Source organism: Castanea sativa, chromosome 1, assembly GCF_040712315.1.
Source record: "Castanea sativa cultivar Marrone di Chiusa Pesio chromosome 1, ASM4071231v1".
In the NCBI taxonomy this organism is placed as follows: domain Eukaryota; kingdom Viridiplantae; phylum Streptophyta; class Magnoliopsida; order Fagales; family Fagaceae; genus Castanea; species Castanea sativa.
Genome location: NC_134013.1, coordinates 50,551,219 through 50,572,792, shown reverse-complemented (window position 1 = coordinate 50,572,792; position 21,574 = coordinate 50,551,219). Strand labels below are relative to the sequence as shown.

At 37.4% G+C, this 21,574-nt stretch overlaps 1 protein-coding gene and 1 long non-coding RNA gene across 2 annotated transcripts; one reads left to right on the top strand and one right to left on the bottom strand.

Annotated features, from left to right (window-relative positions):
* Positions 1-805: 805 nt before the first annotated feature.
* Positions 806-3,812, top strand: LOC142629044 (replication protein A 70 kDa DNA-binding subunit E-like). Its single transcript, XM_075803043.1, has 11 exons — positions 806-865; positions 1,219-1,377; positions 1,576-1,849; positions 1,961-2,057; positions 2,136-2,260; positions 2,342-2,423; positions 2,577-2,712; positions 2,817-2,974; positions 3,062-3,182; positions 3,314-3,502; positions 3,603-3,812. The coding sequence occupies exons 1-11, from the start codon at positions 806-808 to the stop codon at positions 3,771-3,773; spliced, it is 1,572 nt and encodes a 523-aa protein (XP_075659158.1). The 3' UTR covers positions 3,774-3,812.
* Positions 3,813-8,953: 5,141 nt separating this feature from the next.
* Positions 8,954-21,213, bottom strand: LOC142640778 (uncharacterized). Its single transcript, XR_012845236.1, has 3 exons — positions 21,054-21,213; positions 10,533-10,606; positions 8,954-8,980 (listed from the first exon to the last, which is right to left on the bottom strand). It is a non-coding gene; the product is annotated as an uncharacterized LOC142640778 (long non-coding RNA).
* Positions 21,214-21,574: the final 361 nt, after the last annotated feature.

Here is a 21,574-nt window from a genome sequence, read left to right as displayed (position 1 = left end):
TGTTTGAAAGTGTTCCAAAGGCTGATGCTGCTTTCATATTGGTAAGTTCATGCAAATGAAAATGGTGCCCTGGGTGTATAGGTTATTTATGTGTTTAGGAAGCCACTAAAGAAGACCTGCTGTTCACCTAACTGAAACACACATATAAAAGGTTTTGTAAAAGGTCTTCAAGTAGTTTCAACTTTCAAATCTTTCATACCTCCGAAATATATGCTATTAAGCCTAGTAGATAAGACAATGCTATGAATTTGAAAATAAGAAACATGAACAAGAGTTACAATACACGACACACAATATACAAAAATTATAGTAATTAATTAATACGTCTTTCGGTATATTTTAGTAATTTAAAAAAAATATTTATATTTAAGTTTTCAAAATAAAATCATTGAAATTATGTTTAAAATAGAAGGAATTTTTAAATAAGAAGTTATAATGTTTTTTTCTTCCAATGCAGAAAATTATCCTAGACATATTTTTGTTTGTCATGCTTGACAAGGACATGTCAAGGATTTTATTGAAACGTCCGAACTTCTTTAATTTAAAATAGCAATATTGTTACTTCAACCGTAAGCTTAAATTTTTCCTTGGCCCCCATACTCTATTAGAATCAAAATTGGTTTTGTATTTCTCAAGTTTAATTAAGTACACCCTTTTTATGATATCTGGTTCTTTGGCTTAAGTAGTTTACTTTGAATATTGCAGTGGGTTCTGCATGATTGGGCAGACAGAGTGCATCCAAATCCTTAAAAAATGCAAAGAAGCAATTCCAGAGGACAAGGGAAAGGTAATAATTGTTGATGCTATGATCCAAGAACAAGAGGAAACGGACAAGCTGACTGATGCAAGGTTGATGCTAGACATGGTGATAATGGCCCATACAACTACGGGCAAAGAGAGGATAGCATCAACAATTAAGTTTTCACAATTATAAAAGATTTTTTTCCCTCGTTTATTTCCATTTAAAAGATTTTTGTTAGGATTTCACTTTTCTTTCCTAATTGTCTTTAAGAGTATAAATTTGTTAATGATTTTTCTTAAACTAAAATTATGGTTTCCCTAGAATTATTTACTGTATATTAAATTCTGTTTTGCTGCATTACTTAATAAGTATTAGGTTTGAATACCTTTTTCTCTATTTTTCCAGTTAGTTTTTCAAATTCTTAAAATCTTTTTGTTTCATTTTTGTATTGAATAAATATTGTTTTTGTTTTACAGATTTTAAAGATGAGTATGGAATATACAACTTTGAAACAGATATCAAGGGACAAAGATAATTCAAAACTGAAAGTTAGAGTTTTACGAATGTGGGATGCAATTAATATAGCAAACAACCATGATCTGATCAGCCTTGATATGATATTGGTTGACAAAGAGGTAAATTCATAATTGATTCCCTTTTAGAATAAATTGTACTAATATTATTTTATTAAAACTTGAAACCAGATAATGTAAATTGATTGTTATTTACTGCTCCTATTGATTATAGAATAATATTACTTTATTAAAACTTGCAACCAGTCAATATAAACTGCTCCTATTGATTAAGGAATAATTCATTTGAAATATTCGTAGGGAACATCGATACATGCAAGCATCAGAAAGAATCTTGCTCAAAGTTTTCGTCCACAACTAAATGAAGGCAGCATATATACAATTACAAATTTCTTAGTTGAAGAAAATAAAGGGAACTATCGTCCAGTACATAATCAACTCAAAATACTTTTCAATTCAACAACTTCGGTCTCAAAATTCAACGGATTTGATCATTCAATTCCTCAATCCCAATTTGAATTTGCTGATTATGGAACAATAGCTTCCCGTTGCTATGACAATACTTACTTGACTGGTAATTTTAATTGTTTTACAATCCAAGCATCTACTTTTACAGAACTAAAAAATAATGAAATTCATATGTTAATACTGATTCTTACTTTAAAAAAAAATGTGTTCTTACCAGATGTGATTGGCATATTGGACTACATTGGAGCCATTGAGGAGATCAAAACAAGAGGGCGTCCAACAAAGATGAGAAACATTCAACTGTTGTTAGAAGAGTAAGATATATAAACATCTTTTCAAACTCATATGTTATAATTTTTAAATAACTCAAATTTACATATATACAAATTCAGGAGCAAATCAATTCGAACAACTTTGTGGGGAAATATTACACAACAAATAGATGATGATTTCTACAAAACAAATAAAGGGCCATTCATTCTAATAGTCACTTCAACTATTGTGAAATCTTTCAGAGGTAACAACTGATTAACTCATTTATTAAATACATAATATTTACGTATCTATAATGCTTATAAATTTTATAACTTTTTTGTAGGTGAGTATCAGCTATCGTCAACTTTTGCAACAAAGTTGTACGTCAATTTAGACATTCCAGAAGTTGTAGAAATTAGAAACAAGTAACTATTATTACACTTTCTCTTTTCAACAGTGTACCTACTTAGCAATATTCCTTAAGAAAGAAATGTTTATTTCAGTTTGCTTTCATATATATATACATATAGAAACTGTTCTGTTTATTTTTAAATGAATTATACCTAATTTTTTGTTAGATACACCACAATGAACATAACCGTAAAAGATATACTGCCAAAGGAACTACCTAAACCACAAGATGAAGAACTTGCCTTACATAATAAAAAAACAGTGGCTGAAATAAAGAACTTGGAATGGAACTCAAACACAAAGGTATCAACTATACTCTCACATTATGAATTTATCATAATTAGTAACTGTTTATATGTTTTATAATAAGATATAATTTTATAAACTGACTAAACTTTGTATTATAGGACTTACTGGTAACATGCAATGCCAAAATCATTAATGTCAACAACAAATATGGATGGTATTATGTTGCATGTCTTATATGCAAGACGAAAGTGAAACAAGTCAAAGGAGTTCTATGGTGTGAACGTTGTAAAAATCAGCCAAAATTTGCAGTCCCAAGGTAATTATTCTACTAACAACTTTATAAATTCTCAAACACACATAAAATATATATAATATTCTACTAACAACTTTCTATTTCAAACAGCTATAGAATTCAAGTCCAAGTACAAGATGAGACCGATTCAACCACATTCATATTGTTTGACAAAGGAGCTGAACGAATTATATCTAAAACTGCAAAAGAACTTGCAGAGATGCAAGAAGAGGTAATTTCATATATAAATGTCAGCCCCATATCTTTATTATCTGAAAACTGAAGTTTTAATACATTTTTACCAATGTTGTACACACAGATACACACACATATTGCTAATTGTATGAAACTTTTTTCAAACAGATTTTCAAATTAGATGGGAATACAATACCAAAAGAAATTCAAAAAATAATTGGCAACGAATATTTGTTCCAACTGCATCTTGATGAATATAATTTGAAGTATGGAAAAGAAAATTACACAGTTTCGAAGATTTTGGAGATAGAAATTTCACATAAGCAAAATGACTCATGTAAAGTTGAAGAGCATCAGGTAACTAAAGCATAATTACTTACTATATGATTCAAACATTAGTTTACTCATAATTTACTATATAAATCTAACTGATATATAAAAATGCAAATTATTGCAGGACACAATGGAGGAAATTGTAAAAAAATCAAGGAAGGACAAATACATAGCCAGTCCAAAAACAGAAATAGGAGAAACATCTGTTGAAAGACCTGAAAGAATACCGCTCCAAATGCTTCAAAAACGCCAGAAAAGTGCTAAGCAAAATGCAGCAAAAAAGAAAAAAAACTGAGCTCTAATGTATATACTACCTTACTGTACAAGTGTTTGTGTATTTCATTGTATTGTTATTTTTATTTTCTTTAGAAGAGTAAACTGAATGTTCTACTAAATTACTGCAACTGTAATATTTCGTTTATAAATTATCATATTAAAATTGTAATATTCACCAGGTATGATGAGAAATATTTATATGATAAGATTTTTTAACGTAGTGTTGTATGTTGTAGTATTATTGTCCTCTATTTTTTTTTCTCCACTTTATAGTGGTCCTCTGAAGGCTTATTGTTTTGATAAAGGTATTTGGTTACAATCTGCTTTCTTTAGGATATTTGTGTCACATTTGGTTTGCTTTTGTTTAGAGTATTTGGGTTAATTGGTTTTGGGTATTTGTCAATGATTTTTTAAAATAAATAAAAAGAAACTCAATTATGCCTTTTCTATTCATTTTTCTATTCCTACAGATAGCCATAAGTCCAAAAGGCCCATTGAACATCCTCTAGGTTTGAGTTTAATGGCAGAGTGAATTACGTCCATGGAAATAATAGTGATTTTAATGATACAATGTGAGTGTATGTGTGTGTGTGTGTATATGTATATATTTTATCCTTACTGTGTTTGTTTAATCCATATACTCATTGTTAAAATTAGAGAAATGCACATGTTTTGATCCTAGCCACTTTGAGATGTACATATATATTCTTGATTGCCGTCTTGATTTGTAGTTGATATTTCTCCACTTTGTTGTTTATTGTATGGTTCTCTTCATTTTAAAACATATTCACCAAATTGCAAGTTACAGGATACAAGAAACGAAAGACAAAGATGGCTACACGGAGAAAGGAGAGAGATCGAGAGAAAAGAAAGAGAAATAGAGAGACAGAGATAGAGAGAAGGGCGATGAAACAGAGAGAGGTCGAGAAAGAGAGAGGGTTCTTTTCGCTTCCTTTGCAATTTTCTTAACACTGATGCTTGCGATCCAGAGATAGAGAAGGAGAAAAAAATAAACCTTGCGATACAGAGATGAGAAGGGGACAGACATTGAAAGAACTACCACCGGTAAGTTTTTTTTTTTTTCATTCTTTCTTAGATCTGGGTTTGGGTATGAAATATGAATTAGTTTTGAGAAATTTGGTTGGATTGATTTTTATTTAGGTATTTGGGAAACTTTAGGTTTTGATTTGATATTTTGAAATTTGGGGTTATATATGATTTAGGTTTGGAGAGAGCAAAAACAGCGAAATAAGAGAGAAGGAGAGAGTTCTTCGTTCCCATTTATTTTGACAGTTTCTTGGGTTTTGTTTTGTCGATTATTGTTTTTTTGCTTAGAATTTTGTTCCTGTTTGGAAGTTTTTTTTTTTTGGGGAAGAGATATGAAAGCACAGAATTTTTTTTTGTAACTACCTAGGCAGAACGTTGCTTCTATAGATTAATTTAGGCATTCTTTTGTTTCTCTAAAGATGTGCGACTGTGTGAGGTGTTTGAGAAAGTTTTCTGAATAACGCACCTTCGCCCAATTTGAAAGTTTCAATTGGAGATCTGAAAAAAGTGAGTCCAGTAAAAGAGAATTAAAATTTCGTAGATTGAAATATGACTCAATAACTTGACAATAACTTGAATCAAAAAATTAAAATGGAACATAGCATTACAACCCCCAAAATGTTTTTGTAAAAACCAAAGGTTCACCACCGTTTTAAAAGAAAGGGTGAAGAATCAGAACCGAAGTTGAATTTTTTGTTTTTGATTTTTCTCATTGGCGGTGTGCATCTGTAACCATAGCTTTTACTAATCAAGTTTTTCCCTGTTTGCAGAAATACTCGGAAACAAGGCTTCTTTTCTACCTTTTAAAAATAATTAAAACAACTGAATCAATATACATAGCAGCGGAAATTATCTAAAAAAAATATACAATAAAATACATAATATAATGGGAAATAAAATAAGATACATACACAAAATAAAATAATAGATGCAAGAAACCATTGTTTGCAAGGGACTAAACCATTGTTCCAACGCTACTTTATATATATATATATATATATATATATATATATATATATATATATATATATATATATATATATATATATATATATAAAACACACACACACACACACCAAATAGAAAGGAAGAAACCAAAAAAATTAAAACAATAATAAATAAAAAAAGAAATAGGCATTCCCTCAGTTCCCAACTCTTGGTCTGTACTGAATCTAATTTAAGGAGATGACAGACATCATCAAATAATTTGCCACCAACAACAACTGTTTCAAAGGAGAACCCAATCTGGAATTCTTAGAAATTATTTTTAGCATTGCCACTAATTAGCTAATATCAGTCAGTTATATTCAAACTAACTAAATTCATTCATGCACTAAAGAATTAAACCTAGTATGTAAACATTATAAACTGGAAAATCAATGTGTATATAAATAATATCAAGGATAAATACTTGTAAACTAAAGTATCTCTTAATTAGCACACATACACAATGCAAATAACTCAAAATTCCATTTATACACTTCTTTGATTATGGGATTAAATCTAGGGCATGAATGAAAGGGGAAAAAAAAAAGAAAAAAGAAAAAAAGAGACTTGTTCTGAAAATGACCAACCTGGCATCAACACATGATTTAGAAAAAATGATAACTGAAATCTTATAAGTTATAACTGTAAGAGCTTGTACCTTTGAGTAAAACATTTGAATTTTAACCTTTGAACTATTCGTAGTTGTTCTGGTTTTCACTAATCATAATCTTGTGTTAGTGATATGGCTCACTGCTTCATTAAATTTTTCTCCAAAAAAAAAAAAAAAAAATCAACCAAATAAACCTAAAGCATAGCCAATTAAACCAAATACCCAAATGTAAAACATAATTAACACCTAAATTTCAAAAATAAAAAACAGAACATAATTCTATCTCTACCTTTCAACAGCAACCATCATATAAGGATTGAAGAAAAAAGAAAGAAGGAAGAGAAGAAAAGAAAAAAAAAAAAAAAGAATTCAGAGAATGAAATTGAAAGGCTTGATGTTTTAAAGTCAAATTTTTGTGTTCTTTTCTGGAAAATGGCAAATTTTTAAGTGGGGTTTTTTCCTACATGTAGCAACATCCTTAATTGTAGAGACTTACCTTCTCTTAGCTTCTGCTTTTATATATAGTATTAGATATTTGATTTGAAATCACGTCTATAAGACATTTGAAATGTAAGACCATGTTAATAATAATGCAAAGAGTACATTTGATCAAGTAATTTTAGAAACTGCATCAAAGTGAACACTATAAATGAGAAATAATATAGGCTCAGATGATGCATGTGATGTCTTAAAAATCGGAATTCAAAATACCATGAATGAAAAATGAAATAGTTATAGTGTGGAATTATGGCCATTAGATAAACTCAAAGAGACAGTTGGTTATCATGTAGTTTAATCCATTAATATCTCGTATGACTATGTAGCGCACCACTACTACTACCATGAAACCTTGTCATTTCTAAGCCTAAGAGAATGCATCAATTCATTTTTCTAAACACATTAAAACACAAATGTACAATCTGCAAACTTCCCCAATAATGGCAAGTTTAAAGGCTGTCTCTAAGAGAATATGTCAATCTCAAATCAATATTTTTTTCCAAACACATTAAAAGTTAAAACACATACTTGTACAATCTGCAAAATTTCAGATTTAAGTTTAAGTGTTAACATGTTCAGGCTTAAATATTTGTCTAATTTCACCTATTTGAAGGCTAAATCTGCTCCAACTAAAAAAGTTGTTTACAAATTGTCAAAAATTTACACATAAGATCATTATAAATATTAAGAACTAATATATTACGGTAATCACAATGTGCTCTTATATTTGGCTTAAGTTGCTCATAATGTGCTCTTATAGAATAATGATTGAGACCCAACAATTAAATTGCAGCAAATTGAAGGTAAGACCAAAATTAGACTATATTAAATGGATTAAGTTACCTGGGTTGCAAACTCTTATTGACTTTGCCATAAACAGCCATCAAGTTGGGTATTCTAATACCAAACAGAACAATTAATAAATAAGCAAATTTCAAGCATAGAGAAATTGATTTTGAAACGTAATCATATTTAATAAACAAGCTTAAATGTGGAGATAAAAAAAGACCCGAACAAATTTCAAAACCTGATTAAAATATGAAACTGAAAAGCCAAGAGAAACACTTAATTTGAAGATCCAAATCAAAACCAATCGAAACAAAACATCAAAACCTAATCATATTTAACAAACAAACTTAAATGCAAAGATAAAAACTCACTGGTAGTGGTTCCAGCCTCTCTCTATCTTCCCCTACATGGGACCTTTTTTTATCATTCTCCTCCAAACGGTAGGAAAAAAAAATGGCAGAGTTTGTTTTTTAACAAATCTTAGGCTTGTCTTTTTAAAGTTGTTCTAAATGGTGTCTAACTAATTACGTTTGATAGTTGTTCTGCTTTTATATATAGCAAGTTGTGCATGATATATTCTACAAAACCAACTTGAAAAAACACGTCTAAAAATCTCAATTCATGACAGAAGAACTTGATCAAATCATGCTTTGTATTCAAGAACTACCTAAATAAAATTGATCAATTTAAAAAAAAAAAAAATGCATGCATGATAATTATACAACTCAATAAATTTTTTTGGCTGAATTATTATTAAAAAAAAAATCACAACATAAGCACTAAAAACCTATAATTTGAGAAAACCCAAGCAAGATATGCTAAGTATCCTCTATCATTGTTACACGAAAGAAAGGTTCTTGATGTGTCCTAATTACATAGCATGTGTATGCCTATCTATGTCTATATGTGTAATGAATATTATGTTGGATTCATTGCCAAGAACATAAATCATAATCAATGGTTACTACAAATTAGAAGGTTTATATATACAATTTGTTCATATCATAAAAAAACTTCTAATTGTAAGTGAGGCTACTAAAGCAAGCTGCTAACAATATTTTAATATCAGAAATCTCTAGTTGTTGAAATTCACTTGCTGCATTATTGCAGTATGTTCACTTTATTCCTTTAATTGCAAATATACCCAATTATCACCTTTTAAAAAAAAAACATGAAAACAGAATATGTCACTTTTAAAATATGATTTTTGAGAATCAACATGGTGACATAAATATACACGTTTGTATGATCTAAAGGACAAATGATAGGGAACTTATTACAAAATCATTCCCACACTGCCATATATGCAAAAAAAGACTCTCATATATATATATATATATATATATATATATATATATATATATATATATATATATATATATATATATATATATTTAAAAGAGCAGTGGAGCTCAAAAGGGTACAACACTAAAATTCAAATAAATCTCATCAACGAACAAAAAATACCCATATCATTTTGTAATTAAATACATATGCTTTAAAGTAATAAAGTCACATGCTTCTTAATGCTCCCAAATTTTACTAAAGCACAATCCCGAAACGAGATAGAGAATATAGGATAATGTTTGAGACCCACCAATTAAGTTGCAGAAGATTGAAGGTAGCACAAAAATTAGACCAAATTATATGCATTAACTTACCTGGGTTGCAAAAGGGAGTTTATGATATAAATGTTGATAGTTTTTAGCCTTTCAAAGCAACAAAAACACTATCAACAGAAGTGAATAAATGGTTGGACTTGTCAACACCCACTACGTCTACAACCCCATCAGTCCATGAATTCAATTTCTAATTCATCCATCATCCAAGTCTATGCATAACGTATTAAAATAAACAATAACCAATATAGCAGATTTAGGGACAACATAAAAATTATTAAATGATTATCCCAACAACGTTGTGAAGACAAACAAATAAAACATATTGAAACCTTAACTATAAAATTAATAATTATTATCTAGTAATCATCCTAAACAGTTACATACCCAAAATTAAGCCTAAATCAAAAGCAATTCAATTGAAATACCAAAGCCAAAAACATATTTTGTCAGCAATTTTTAAAATCATAACTGAAAACTTTACAGGAAATGTTTCAGGAGGTATAACGGTGACTTGAAGGCGGAGTTTGGAGGGAGACCGGTCTGATAAAGTCCCTCAGATTTCCCTATCTCTCTCTCCGACTCTCTCTGGCTCTTTGCGACTTTGCCCCTTATAGCCATTCGCTCCCAACTATAGTGAAAACTGATAAGGGCTGGTGGGCCTTTTTTAACATTGTAAAGGTTTAGTAATTCCACCAAACCAAACGATTTAAGTACCGAAACGGATCGCTCAATATTGGACCAAGCGAATCTCTATTTTTTTTTTTAGGGTTTGTGAATGGATAAGAGATGGTAGTTTTGGTACGTTGAAGATGGTATCGAAAGAATAATGAGGCATGAAATATGTAAGATCAGAAATTAAGAATGGAACCTTTCTTGTTACAGGGAAGGAGCAGAAAAGTGGGAGAAGATGGAATTGTAGGCGACATTTTTTTTTTTTTTTTTTTTTTTTTTTCTTGAGAAACAAATGCAATGAATTTCATAAATGATCACTCAAACCAAACCAATCTAATTCAAGCCAGAACCAATGCAAAAATAATTTAAGATGTAAAAAATAAACAACCGGCCAAATTACGTATTAGAGGCATGCTAATGGAAGCCTAACTCAAAACCAAATCTAACTATAACTAAATCTAAACCAATCCAACCAAGAAATTCAAAACAAAATCATATTCAATCCTCAGATTTGAAAACGAAAAGGAAAAAAAAAAAAAAACAATAACTTTACCAGTTACAGTACACGACTTGTCTCTATATGCCTTACGGACTCTATTTGGTGCATACTGTTCCAGCAGGAAAAGCCTAAAATAAGTTTGAAGGAGGAAAATAAATGTTAGAAACGGAAATACCCAATGATTTCAATCTTACAATCTCAATGATTTAGTAATTTCAATAATCTTACAAAAAAAAAAAACAAACAAACAAACAAAACAAAAGCAAATATCTAGAATTAAGGAAACAAACTTTTTGATAGAAAACCCAAAAAGTCCAAAACAAAAGCAAATATCTAAAATTGAGGAAACAAAAATTTTGATAGAAAACCCAAAAACCCAAAACAAAAACGAATCAAATCTAAACCCATTCAACCAACTTCTGGAGTTTTAAGATGCATACGAAACAACCTTTCACAATTTAATTGGCAATGTGGATTAAGAATTCTAGAACAAAACAAAAGATCGATTAGTAATTTTATCAAACAAATTGCATATTAAAAATTAAGTTTTTCGTCTAATACATTCAGATTTTAAATAATCCAAGGTGAATTTTGACTTTTAACCACGGTAAATCAAGGGCAAAATCCCTAATGTTACTGATGATGCCGAAAATATCACCAGTGAGTTGCTAGCACTCCTCAAACTAAAGCAATACCTGCAAAAAGAAAATAAAAGACCCAAAAGAGAGCACCGGTGTGGTGCCGGCCAAAAACCCTCCGAAGGTCAAGTTAGAATCTTGTTTCTTTAACCCTAGAGTAACAGAGTTAAGAATATTGTGCGTACCTTCATATCTAGGGTTTCTGGGGTATTTATATTGGGTAGAATTGCCTTTCTTTTAGGATACAACTTCCCCCTCAAGTTCCTTTCCATATAGGAGTCTTTTCAAACGTGTGTCGCAAGAAGTCCCAGTATGCACGCTGGCGTGGGGATAAAGCAAAAGTTGATTTAAAGCATATCAGATGACACACAACCTGGAATCTTCAATTAATTAGTACATGACGGATACTCAGTTAAATTTAACTGTCATAGTCGCGTCACCTACGGTGTCGATCTGTCTACATGCCCTCCGTCCCTTCGTGTTCTATGGGAATACCCGTCTCCTATTTTTATCCACTTCAGTTGCCCCATTCAGTCCTTGGATCCGTCCTTGAAACCTGACGGATTCATGGAATGACTAAAAGCAATGTATTGAGAGGGGACGGTCTTAGTATACCATAACGGATGACACGTGGCCTGCATTTCTGACAAAGAACACGTGGTAATTGTGGATTGGCTATTTCCCCAAAACGAGGCGTCACTTCGTATCCCGCGCCCTTTGTTCTATAAAAAGTCAGACATTCCTCCCTTCATTTTCTCTTCTTATCAAAAATTTGTGAGCAGAGCGCAACCGTCACAACTATCGTGCCTTCCTGTTGCTTAGCAGATCCGTCCGTCGTTCCTCATTAGAAACCCTCTCGATCCGGTATGTATGCCAAACCTTTCTCCGTCTTTCTTTCATTTTCATTGTTACACATGTATAAACTTTCTTTAGATCCGTCGGTGTCTTAGGTTATACCGTCATAAATGTAGGTAATGTCTAGTGCGTCAAGTAACCAGTCGTGTGTCCGCGAGGAGGAGGGCTACGATGAAAGGTTTCCGTCAGGTCCAAGAGATCCTGACACTTCAAGTGAAGAGAGGAATCTGTCCAGTACCTCTTCTTCCCTTGATGGTGGTCTGGAGACGGAGAGTTCAGAATCGTCCAGTAGTAGCTTGGACGGTGTGGATCCCCCCGTCCAATCAGTAATCGGCCCAGATGGACTTAGAGAGTTTCTCATGCTGCCTCTTTGGACGGTAAATGATTTTAGGTCATCTATGACTGAATCTCAACTCAACACACTTAGGACCAAGTACCAAATACTAGACAACATCCATCTACGTCTACCCGAAAAATCCGAAAAATGTTACTATAGGGGGGTAGATGGTGTTGGGATCTATGAGCAAGCTTTAAAGGCGGGGCTCAGATTTCCATGAAATTCTCTTCATCGACACCTTCTTCAGTACCTTGGCCTGTTCGTCACCCAAATCTCCCCAAACGCCTGGAGGGTGTTCATTGGGGTTGAAGTCTTGTATAGGGCAATGTCTGACGGTGCTTGAAGGTTGACGGTGGAAGAATTCTTCCATTGCTATCGTCCAACGGAGATTGTCAAGTCCAAGGGGATGTATAGTTTTGCAGCTAGAAGCCCATTATTGAGGCTCGTCAGTGATACTCCAGACTCAAACAGAGACTGGAAGAGTCGTTATTTCTTTTTGGAAGGGGACGAATGGATGTGTCGTCCAGGAGATATAACTTACATGCCCGTCGACACAACATGGGGCATAATGCCTCCATCGGGTATGTATCCCTTTTATTTCCGTCCAGTCAGTCTTCGGAGTTGATTTATTTTTTAAGGTCTAACCGTCTTTTGCTGCAGCTCGGGACTGTCCACAAGTTAACTTGGAGCAGTGGAGTTTTCTGGAGAAAATTTTTAACAAGACAAAACTGCAAGAGAGGACTTGGGCTCAACTAGTCACACTTGATACTCTACACTGGTATTGTGATGGACCCGAACCTTCATCCGTTGCCCGTCAATACGATAACAGAATTCGAAAACGTAAGTTCGTCGAAACTCTACCCGTCTTTCTTCTTTTTTGTTTCTACCTTACCTTTCCTCTCACATCCGTCTTTGATTTACAGAGATGGACGCCGCTAAGAGGAGAGCCTTCATTAAACAACAGGCAGCGAAGAAGAAGCAGGAGGGGGGTCAAATAAAGGGGACGGTCCCACCTGTACCATAAAAACGAACTCAACATGAAAAAACGGATCGTCCACCAAAGAAGCAAAAGACCACCCCTGAACCCGTCGTTGCCTTGGAGGCAGAGAAAACGCCTATCAAGCATGGAAAGGGCAAAGGCTTGATGAAGGGTCCAGGACCCTCTGGCGAGAAACCTCCCGTTCTCTTTAGGGAGGATTCAAGCTATGCCCTCGAGAAGCTGTTGTCTATCCTGACAGCTGACGACTACACAGATCTCGGCAACCATTCAACGGAGGCGATGGGTGAGACTGGTCTTTTCACCCTTACACAGGTGATTTCGAATCCGTCTACTAGTGTTGCTAAGTTCCTTCACACCCGTCATATTCATGACGTTGTATTTCGTTTCTAGGCCATGGTGATGATGAAAAGGCTCTTTGGCCGTTGTCTCAATCACGAGACAACCATGGACCGTCTGAGAAAGAAAAACAAGACGATGGAGGATGAGCTTTACGAGCTGAAAACTTACAAGATCAATGTGGACAGAAAGCTCAAGTGCTCGGAGCAAGTCAGAAGTGAGGTGGAAAAGGAGAATGGGCATTTGCACGAGATTTTGAAGGACAAGGAGAAGCAGTTGACGGAGACAATGTCCAAACTCGACAACGCAAAAGAGATAGCCGTCCAGGAAAATCGTGATTCTGAACTCCTTCTGACGGAGCTTGGGAGCTCCTTTGCTGACGGATTCGATGACGCCATCCGTCAGGTGAAGTCATCGTATCCTCATCTGGACGTATCCCACATAACCATTGAAGCTCAAGGGCAAACACTTGCACAGTCCGTCCGCTCAGAAAGTACAGATGAAGTGTTTGCCGTCACTGCTCCAGCTGACGAAGGTGAAGCTCTTCCTCCTAGTCAGCCAATTGACGGTCCATTGGTCGGGAACTCTTCTCCAAAGAATGAGTAGGATACTTTTCTTTTTTGTAAAAAAATTCTTACCGTTGTAAGAGAACTTTGTTGAACCGTCGTTTGTAATTATTAAATTTAACTTATCAAATCTTTTATTGCCTATTGCTTATTATCCGTCGTATATTGTATGCTTGTTTACCTCATTCAGATAACCCGTCTACAAAGAAAATTTTAGGCGTCCGTCCTTTATTCGGACTTGGACTTTCAAATGTATTTTTAAGACCCGTCCACTTAGTGAACTAGATTTTTCATCCCTTTGGGGTGATCCGTCCATTTTATGGACTTGAACGTTTCCATCCCTTTGGGACAATCCGTCCACTTTGTGGACTTGTAGATTTTCATCCTTTGGACAATCCGTCCACTTTGTGGACTTGTAGGTTTTCATCCCTTTGGGACAATCCGTCCACTTTGTGGACTTGTAGGTTTTCATCCTTTGGATGATCCGTCCACTTTGTGGACTTGTAGGTTTTCATCCTTTGGGTGATCCGTCCACTTTGTGGATTCGTAGGTTTTTCATCCCTTGGATGATCCGTCCATTTTGTGGACTTATAGATTTTCCAACAGCATGCATTTCGTCTAAATAAAAATTCCTCTCATAAGTTCAACAAACCAAATTGTCAATGGAAAAGAAAACTTGAGTTTTAAAAAGTAAAAACCATGACTGTCTAAAATTAAACTAAAAATAAGGCAGTAGGTATCGTCTTATGACAGCTGCACTACTGGTAGTACTTCTTCAGGTGCTCCGCGTTTCAGGGATGGCCCAACTTCCTTCCATCTAATGTCTCCAAGTAGTATGTCCCTTTCCTATGCCATGAGATGATTCTGTACGGGCCTTCCCAGTTAGGACCCAGCTTTCCTAATGATGCATCTTTCGTAGCGCCAAGCACTTTTCGTAACACTAGATCTCCAACCTTGAAGTCTCGGTGCCGGACCTTGGAGTTGTAGGGTTTTGCCATCATGTTTTGGTACCGTGCAAGTCTCTGGGCTGCTGCTGCCCTGACTTCATCTACAAGGTCAAGCTCTAGACGTAATGCTTCAATATTCTTACTCTCGTCATAGCTTTCCACGCGGTAGCTCATCAATCCCACTTCTGCCGGTATGAGGGCCTCAGTACCAAATGCCAATCGAAACGGTGTCTCTCCTGTTGGCGTTCTTGCCGTTGTTCTGTACGCCCATAGCACACTTGGTAGTTCATCTGGCCATATGCCTTTTGCCCCCTCGAGTCGGGTCTTGATAATCTTTAACAAGGACCGGTTCGTGACTTCAACTTGTTCGTTGGCCTGTGGATGAGCAGGCGACGAGTAGTGATTCTTGATTCCCAGCTGAGAACAAAAGCCTCGGAATGCATCGTTGTCGAATTGCTTCCCATTGTCTGAAACGAGCACTCTCGGGATCCCGTATCGGCAAATAATACTTCTCCATACAAAGTTGCGAATGTTTTTCTCCGTGATAGTAGCAAGAGCTTTTGCTTCCACCCACTTGGTGAAGTAGTCGATACCAACCACCAAGAACTTCAGTTGTCTTGCCGCTATTGGGAATGGACCCATGATGTCTAACCCCCATTGTGCGAACGGCCATGGGGCCGTCATGGGTGTGAGTTCCTCCGTTGGCTGTCTAATAAGATCGCCAAACCGTTGACACTTATCGCAGGCTCTAACGTACATGTGGGCATCCTTCTGCATTGTCGGCCAATAGTACCCTGCTCGGAGTAGCTTGTGCACCAGAGACCTTGATCCGGAGTGGTTTCCACAAATTCCTTCATGAACTTCCCTCATCACGTAGTCTGCTTCGTCATGGCCAAGGCATCTCAGATATGGTCGGGAGAATCCTCTTTTGTAGAGGACATCTTTTATCAGTATGAATCGGGCAGCCTTAACCTTCAATATCCTTGCATCTTCCTTCCCGTCTGGCAGCTTGCCGTCCTTGAGGTACGCCACAATTGGAATCGTCCAATCATCTTTAGTGCTTAATTCCTGCACTTGAACGTTATCTAGCAGCGATGAATGTTGGACGAAGGACAGTACCTGCTCTGGGACGATCATTGGTTCGGCCAAAGCAGCCTTTGCGAGTCGATCCGCCTCTTGATTCTCTTCTTTCGGGATCTGAGCTATCGTGAATTGGAGGTCACTCGTTCGACCCTTCACTTCTCCGAGGTACCTTCTCATTCGTTCACTCCTACAATCATAGCTCCCATTAACTTGGCTAGCTACGATTTGGGAATCGGAGTAGACCACTGCCTTCCTGGCCCCAGCCGCTATTGCAAGCTCCAATCTCGCCATCAAGGCCTCATACTCCGCTTCGTTATTTGTACTAGGGAACTCCAGACGGATCATGCATTCAATCTTATCTCCTTCCGAGGTGTGGAGTACAACTCCGACTCCTCCCGCTTGCTTATTGGAGGATTCGTCTATGTGAATTCTCCATGTGGGCGTCTCTTCTGCCCCTACTCCTCGGGTGTAGTGAATTCCGCGATGAAGTCTGCCAATATTTGTCCTTTCACAGCTGTTCGTGGCTGGTATTGGATATCGTACTCACTCAGCTCGACTGCCCATAAAGCCATCCGTCCGGCAGTTTCAGGATTGTTCATTGCCCTCCGCAGGGGCTGATCCGTCAGGACTATTATGGTATGTGCTTGAAAATAGGGCTTCAGTTTTCGAGCTGCAGTTACAAGAGCGAAGGCAAGTTTCTCCATCCGTGGGTATCTCTCCTCTGCGCCTCTTAGCGCCCAGCTAACAAAGTACACGGGCTTCTGTATCTTCCCTTCCTCTCTGACGAGAGCTGCACTTACCGCTTCTGATGAGACGGCAAGGTACATGAACAATTCCTCCCCCGACGTGGACAGACTAAGCAATGGCGGGGCAGAGAGATACGCTTTTAACTCCTCAAATGCCCTTTGGCATTCGTTCGTCCACTCGAAAGATCTTCTTAGTGTTCTGAAGAAAGGTAGACACTTGTCCGTTGCTCTCGATACGAACCTGTTTAGGGCTGCTATCTTCCCTGTCAAGCTTTGTACTTCCTTTACCGTCCTCGGAGGAGATAGCTCCATAATTGCTTTCACTTTCTCAGGGTTGACCTCAATGCCCCGCTGGGACACCATGAATCCTAGGAATTTTCCAGCGGTTACTCCGAATGCGCATTTGCTTGGATTCAGCTTCATTTTGTACGTTCGAAGAGTGTTGAAAGTCTCCCAGAGGTCCCTCAGATGATCCGACACCTTTACGCTTTTCACCAACATGTCATCTACGTAGACCTGGACGTTCCGGCCAATTTGGTGTGCGAACATTTTGTTCATTAATCGTTGGTATGTGGCTCCTGCATTCTTGAGCCCGAATGACATCACCTTGTAGCAAAAAAGCCCTTGGCTCGTCACAAATGATGTTTTCTCTTGATCTGTTTTCTCCAACTTAATCTGATTATACCCCGAGAAGGCGTCCATGAAGCTCAACAACTCATGTCTTGCGGTGGAGTCCACTAAGGCGTTAATGCGTGGGAGCGGGTAACTGTCTTTAGGGCACGCTTTATTCAGATCCGTGAAGTCAACGCACATTCTCCACTTCCCATTTGACTTTTTGACCATTACCACATTTGCCAGCCAGTCTGGGTAGTACACCTCTCGTATGAAGTTCGCTTCTCGTAGCTTCTGCACTTCCTCTGCTGCGGCTCGATCCCGTTCGGGGGCAAACACGCGCTTCTTTTGTTGAACTGGAGGGAAGGAAGGTGATACGTTCAATTTATGAAATATGACTGCTGGATCTATTCTCAGCATGTTGTCATGGCTCCATGCAAACACGTCTTGGTTCTCTTTGAGGAACAGTAGGAGCGCATGTCGAACCGTTTGGTCAACCGAGGTCCCTATTCTGGTGGTCCGGTTGGGCTTCGAATCATCCAGTTGTACCTCTTCCAATTTCTCCACAGGTTCTACTACCGCTCTCTGTTCTTTGATGTTCATTGCCTGTACATGGTCATCCATTTCCATCATGGCAACATAACATTCCCGCGCAGCCACCTGATTTCCGCCCAGTTCTCCAACTCCATATTCGGTGGAAAACTTGATCATCAGATGATAGGTAGAAGTGACGGCCCTCCATGCATTGAGAGTGGGTTGCCCGAGTATGGCGTTATACGCCGAGGAGCAATCGACCACGAGAAAGGAAACATCCTTGACTATTTGCTATGGGTAGTCTCAGACTGTCACCGCCAACATGACGGACCCTAAAGGATAGATTCGAGTTCCACCAAAGCCAATAAGGGGCGTGCATGTCAGAATTAAGCGCTCTTTGACAATCCCCATCTACTGGAACGCGGGGTAGTAAAGGATATCTGCCGAGCTCCCGTTGTCCACTAAGACTCGGTGGATGTTGAAGTCTCCTACCTGTATACTAACAACAAGTGCGTCGTCATGGGGGTGGTGAAGGCGTCGGGTCTCTTCTTCAAAAAATTCGATACGGGAGCCGTTCCGTCGTGTTCTTTCCAGTGAAGGGCCCGTTGACTGGAGATTTTGTACTGTCTGTAAATTGGTCTTTCTGGCCTTTTTGGACGATCCCGTTGAAGTACTACCCCCTATTATCATCTGTATGTCTGCCACCGGTGGTCTGGGACGTTCGTTTTCCCGTCTAGGATTCTGCTCCTACGGTTGATCCGTTCTCTCCTTCCTTACGAACCTATGCAACCTTCCTTGCCTTATAAGGGCTTCGATCTGTTGTTTCAGGTCATAACAGTCCGTCGTATCATGGCCGTGGTCACGATGAAAACGGCAGTACCTATCTCTTGGTCTCTTGTTCGGATCTCCCTTCAACTTGCCCGGGAACGTCAAGCTTCCTTCATCTTTGATTTGCATTAACACTTGGTCAATTGGGGCTGTGAGGGGGGTGAAACTTGTAAACCTCCCTGAAGGTGATTTGGATCTCCGGTCTTCTCGTTGATCTCTGGTTCTTGCCATTTTTCGTCCATTATCTGGTTTCATATCTTCCTGTCTTTCCCTTTTTCTTGGCTTATAGTCGTCTCTGGCCAGCAAGGCATCCTCCGCGTTCATATACTTCGTCGCCCTGTAATATACATCGGACATAGTCTTTGGGTCATTCTTGCATAGAGAAAACAAGAACTTACCCTCTCATAACCCGTTCGTGAATGCTGCCACAAGTATCTTGTCATCTGTTTCGTCAATTAAGAGGGATTCCTTGTTAAAGCGGGCTATATAAGACCTTAATGTCTCGCCTTCGCGTTGCTTAATACCCAGTATACATGCAATAGACCTCTTGTGTCGATGACTTCCAATAAAGTGTGATATGAACTGTGCACCTAGTTCCTTAAAAGTGCCGATGGAATTAGGCGTCAGCCTATTGTACCAATCTCTCGCAGGCCCTTTCAGGGTGGTGAGAAAAGCCCTGCACATGATTTCATCCGGTACACCCTGAAGATGCATTAGGGTTCTGAAAGACTCCAGGAGATCCAACGGGTCTTTGGATCCGTCGTAGTTTTCCACGTGGGGCATGCAAAACTTTGGAGGAACGGGGCACGAATTCACCAACGCTGTGAATGGTGAATCCGTTCTATGGACAAGGTCGTCCAGGTTGCTGGATACCCGTCCTCTAAGGGCGTTCATCATCACATCCATGCGTTCCCTCATCTCCTGCATTTGGGCGGCTATGTGAGTCGGTACAGCGTCTGAGACTGATGGTTGATTGTTTTCCTGTCGCTCGGGTCTGGTTGGAGCGTTACTGCCCTCAGGTCTTTCTGCGTTCCTTCCTTCCGGACTAGCGCCCTCCTAGTCTTCTTGTGGTGCACTTGGGTGCGCAGTCCTTTGTCACAACTGTTCTTCCAAATCATGATTCTACTTGGTGAGGCACTCAGCCGCTACCACAAGCGTTTGGACCTGTCTTTCTAAAGTGGTGGTGTGTGGTTTGTCGCCTTGATTGTTGTTCGTTGCCATCGATTGAGTGAGTACCATGCAACTTTTTGTCTCAGAAATAGAGTGAGGCTAAAGTAATAAGGAGATTTTCTCTTTCCTACAGATGGCGCCAATTGATGATGTCGAAAGTATCACCAGTGAGTTGCAAGCACTCCTCAAACTAAACCAATACCTGCACAAAGAAGATAATGGACCTAAAAGAGAGCACCAGTGTGGTGCCGGCTAAAAACCCTTCGAAGGTCAAGTTAGAATCTTGTTTTTTTAACCCTAGAATGCCAGAGTTAAGAATATTATGCGTACCTTCATATCTAGGGTTTCTGGGGTATTTATATTGGGTGGAATCGTCTTTCTTTTAGGATGCAACTTCCCCCTCAAGTTCCTTTCCATATAGGAGTCTTTTCAAATGTGTGTCGCAAGAAGTCCAAGTATGCACGCTGGCGTGGGGATAAAGTAAAAGTTGATTTAAAGCATATCAGATGACACACAACCTGGAATCTTCAATTAATTAGTACATGACGGATACTCAGTTAAATTTAACCGTCATAGTCACGTCACCTACGGTGTCGATCCGTCTACATGCCCTCCGTCCCTTTGTGTTCTATGGGAATACCCGTCTCCTATTTTTATCCCCTTCAGTTACCACCAAAAAAAATATAGAGGGGCAATTTGAAACCAAAGCAACCAAAGAAAGAAAATCGACCCTTTTTTTTTTTTAAAAAGGGTTAAAAGAAGAACCCTAGAAAATTAAGTAAGGGGAACTACCGGTTTTGAATTCAAAAACATAGATATATTGAAGATTTAAGATTCTAATTCGAATAGGAAAAACAACGGTGAGGAGTTTCAGTCTTTCAAACAACAAAAATAGTATTTAAAGAGGAAAGGATTATGCTGACCTTCAGTACAAAAAACAGAGACTATACCGGTGGAGGGTACGGTGGTCTGATGGTGGCAAAGGTCTCAGATTTTTCGCTCTCCACCATCTATGACAGATCAAATCTCTTCCTCTGTCGTTCTCTTTCTCTGTTGCTCTCCTTTTCTTTTCTTTCCGCAACGTATGTTTCTCTGAAGTCTGAACTGTGTTTTGGGTTTTATTCTAACGCAGTGTTTAGGTTTCAGCTTTTAGACGTGTTTTAGCGTAACTTTTGACATTTTTAATTGTAAACGTGGTTAGGTTTTTTTAATTGCAACGTTTCTTTCCATTTTATTTTAACCGGTTTTTTATTTTTAAGATACCAAAAAAACAGTCAAACGGTGTTTAGCTTGTGAGACAATATAATGTATCGCTTTTTAAAGTGGAACGTGTCTGAATTTTAAATAGGTAGTTATCCTATTTGTCAACACGTCCTTAAATGCAGGAACCAACTTTCTCTGAGCTTCGTCTATTATATATATATATATATATATATATATATAT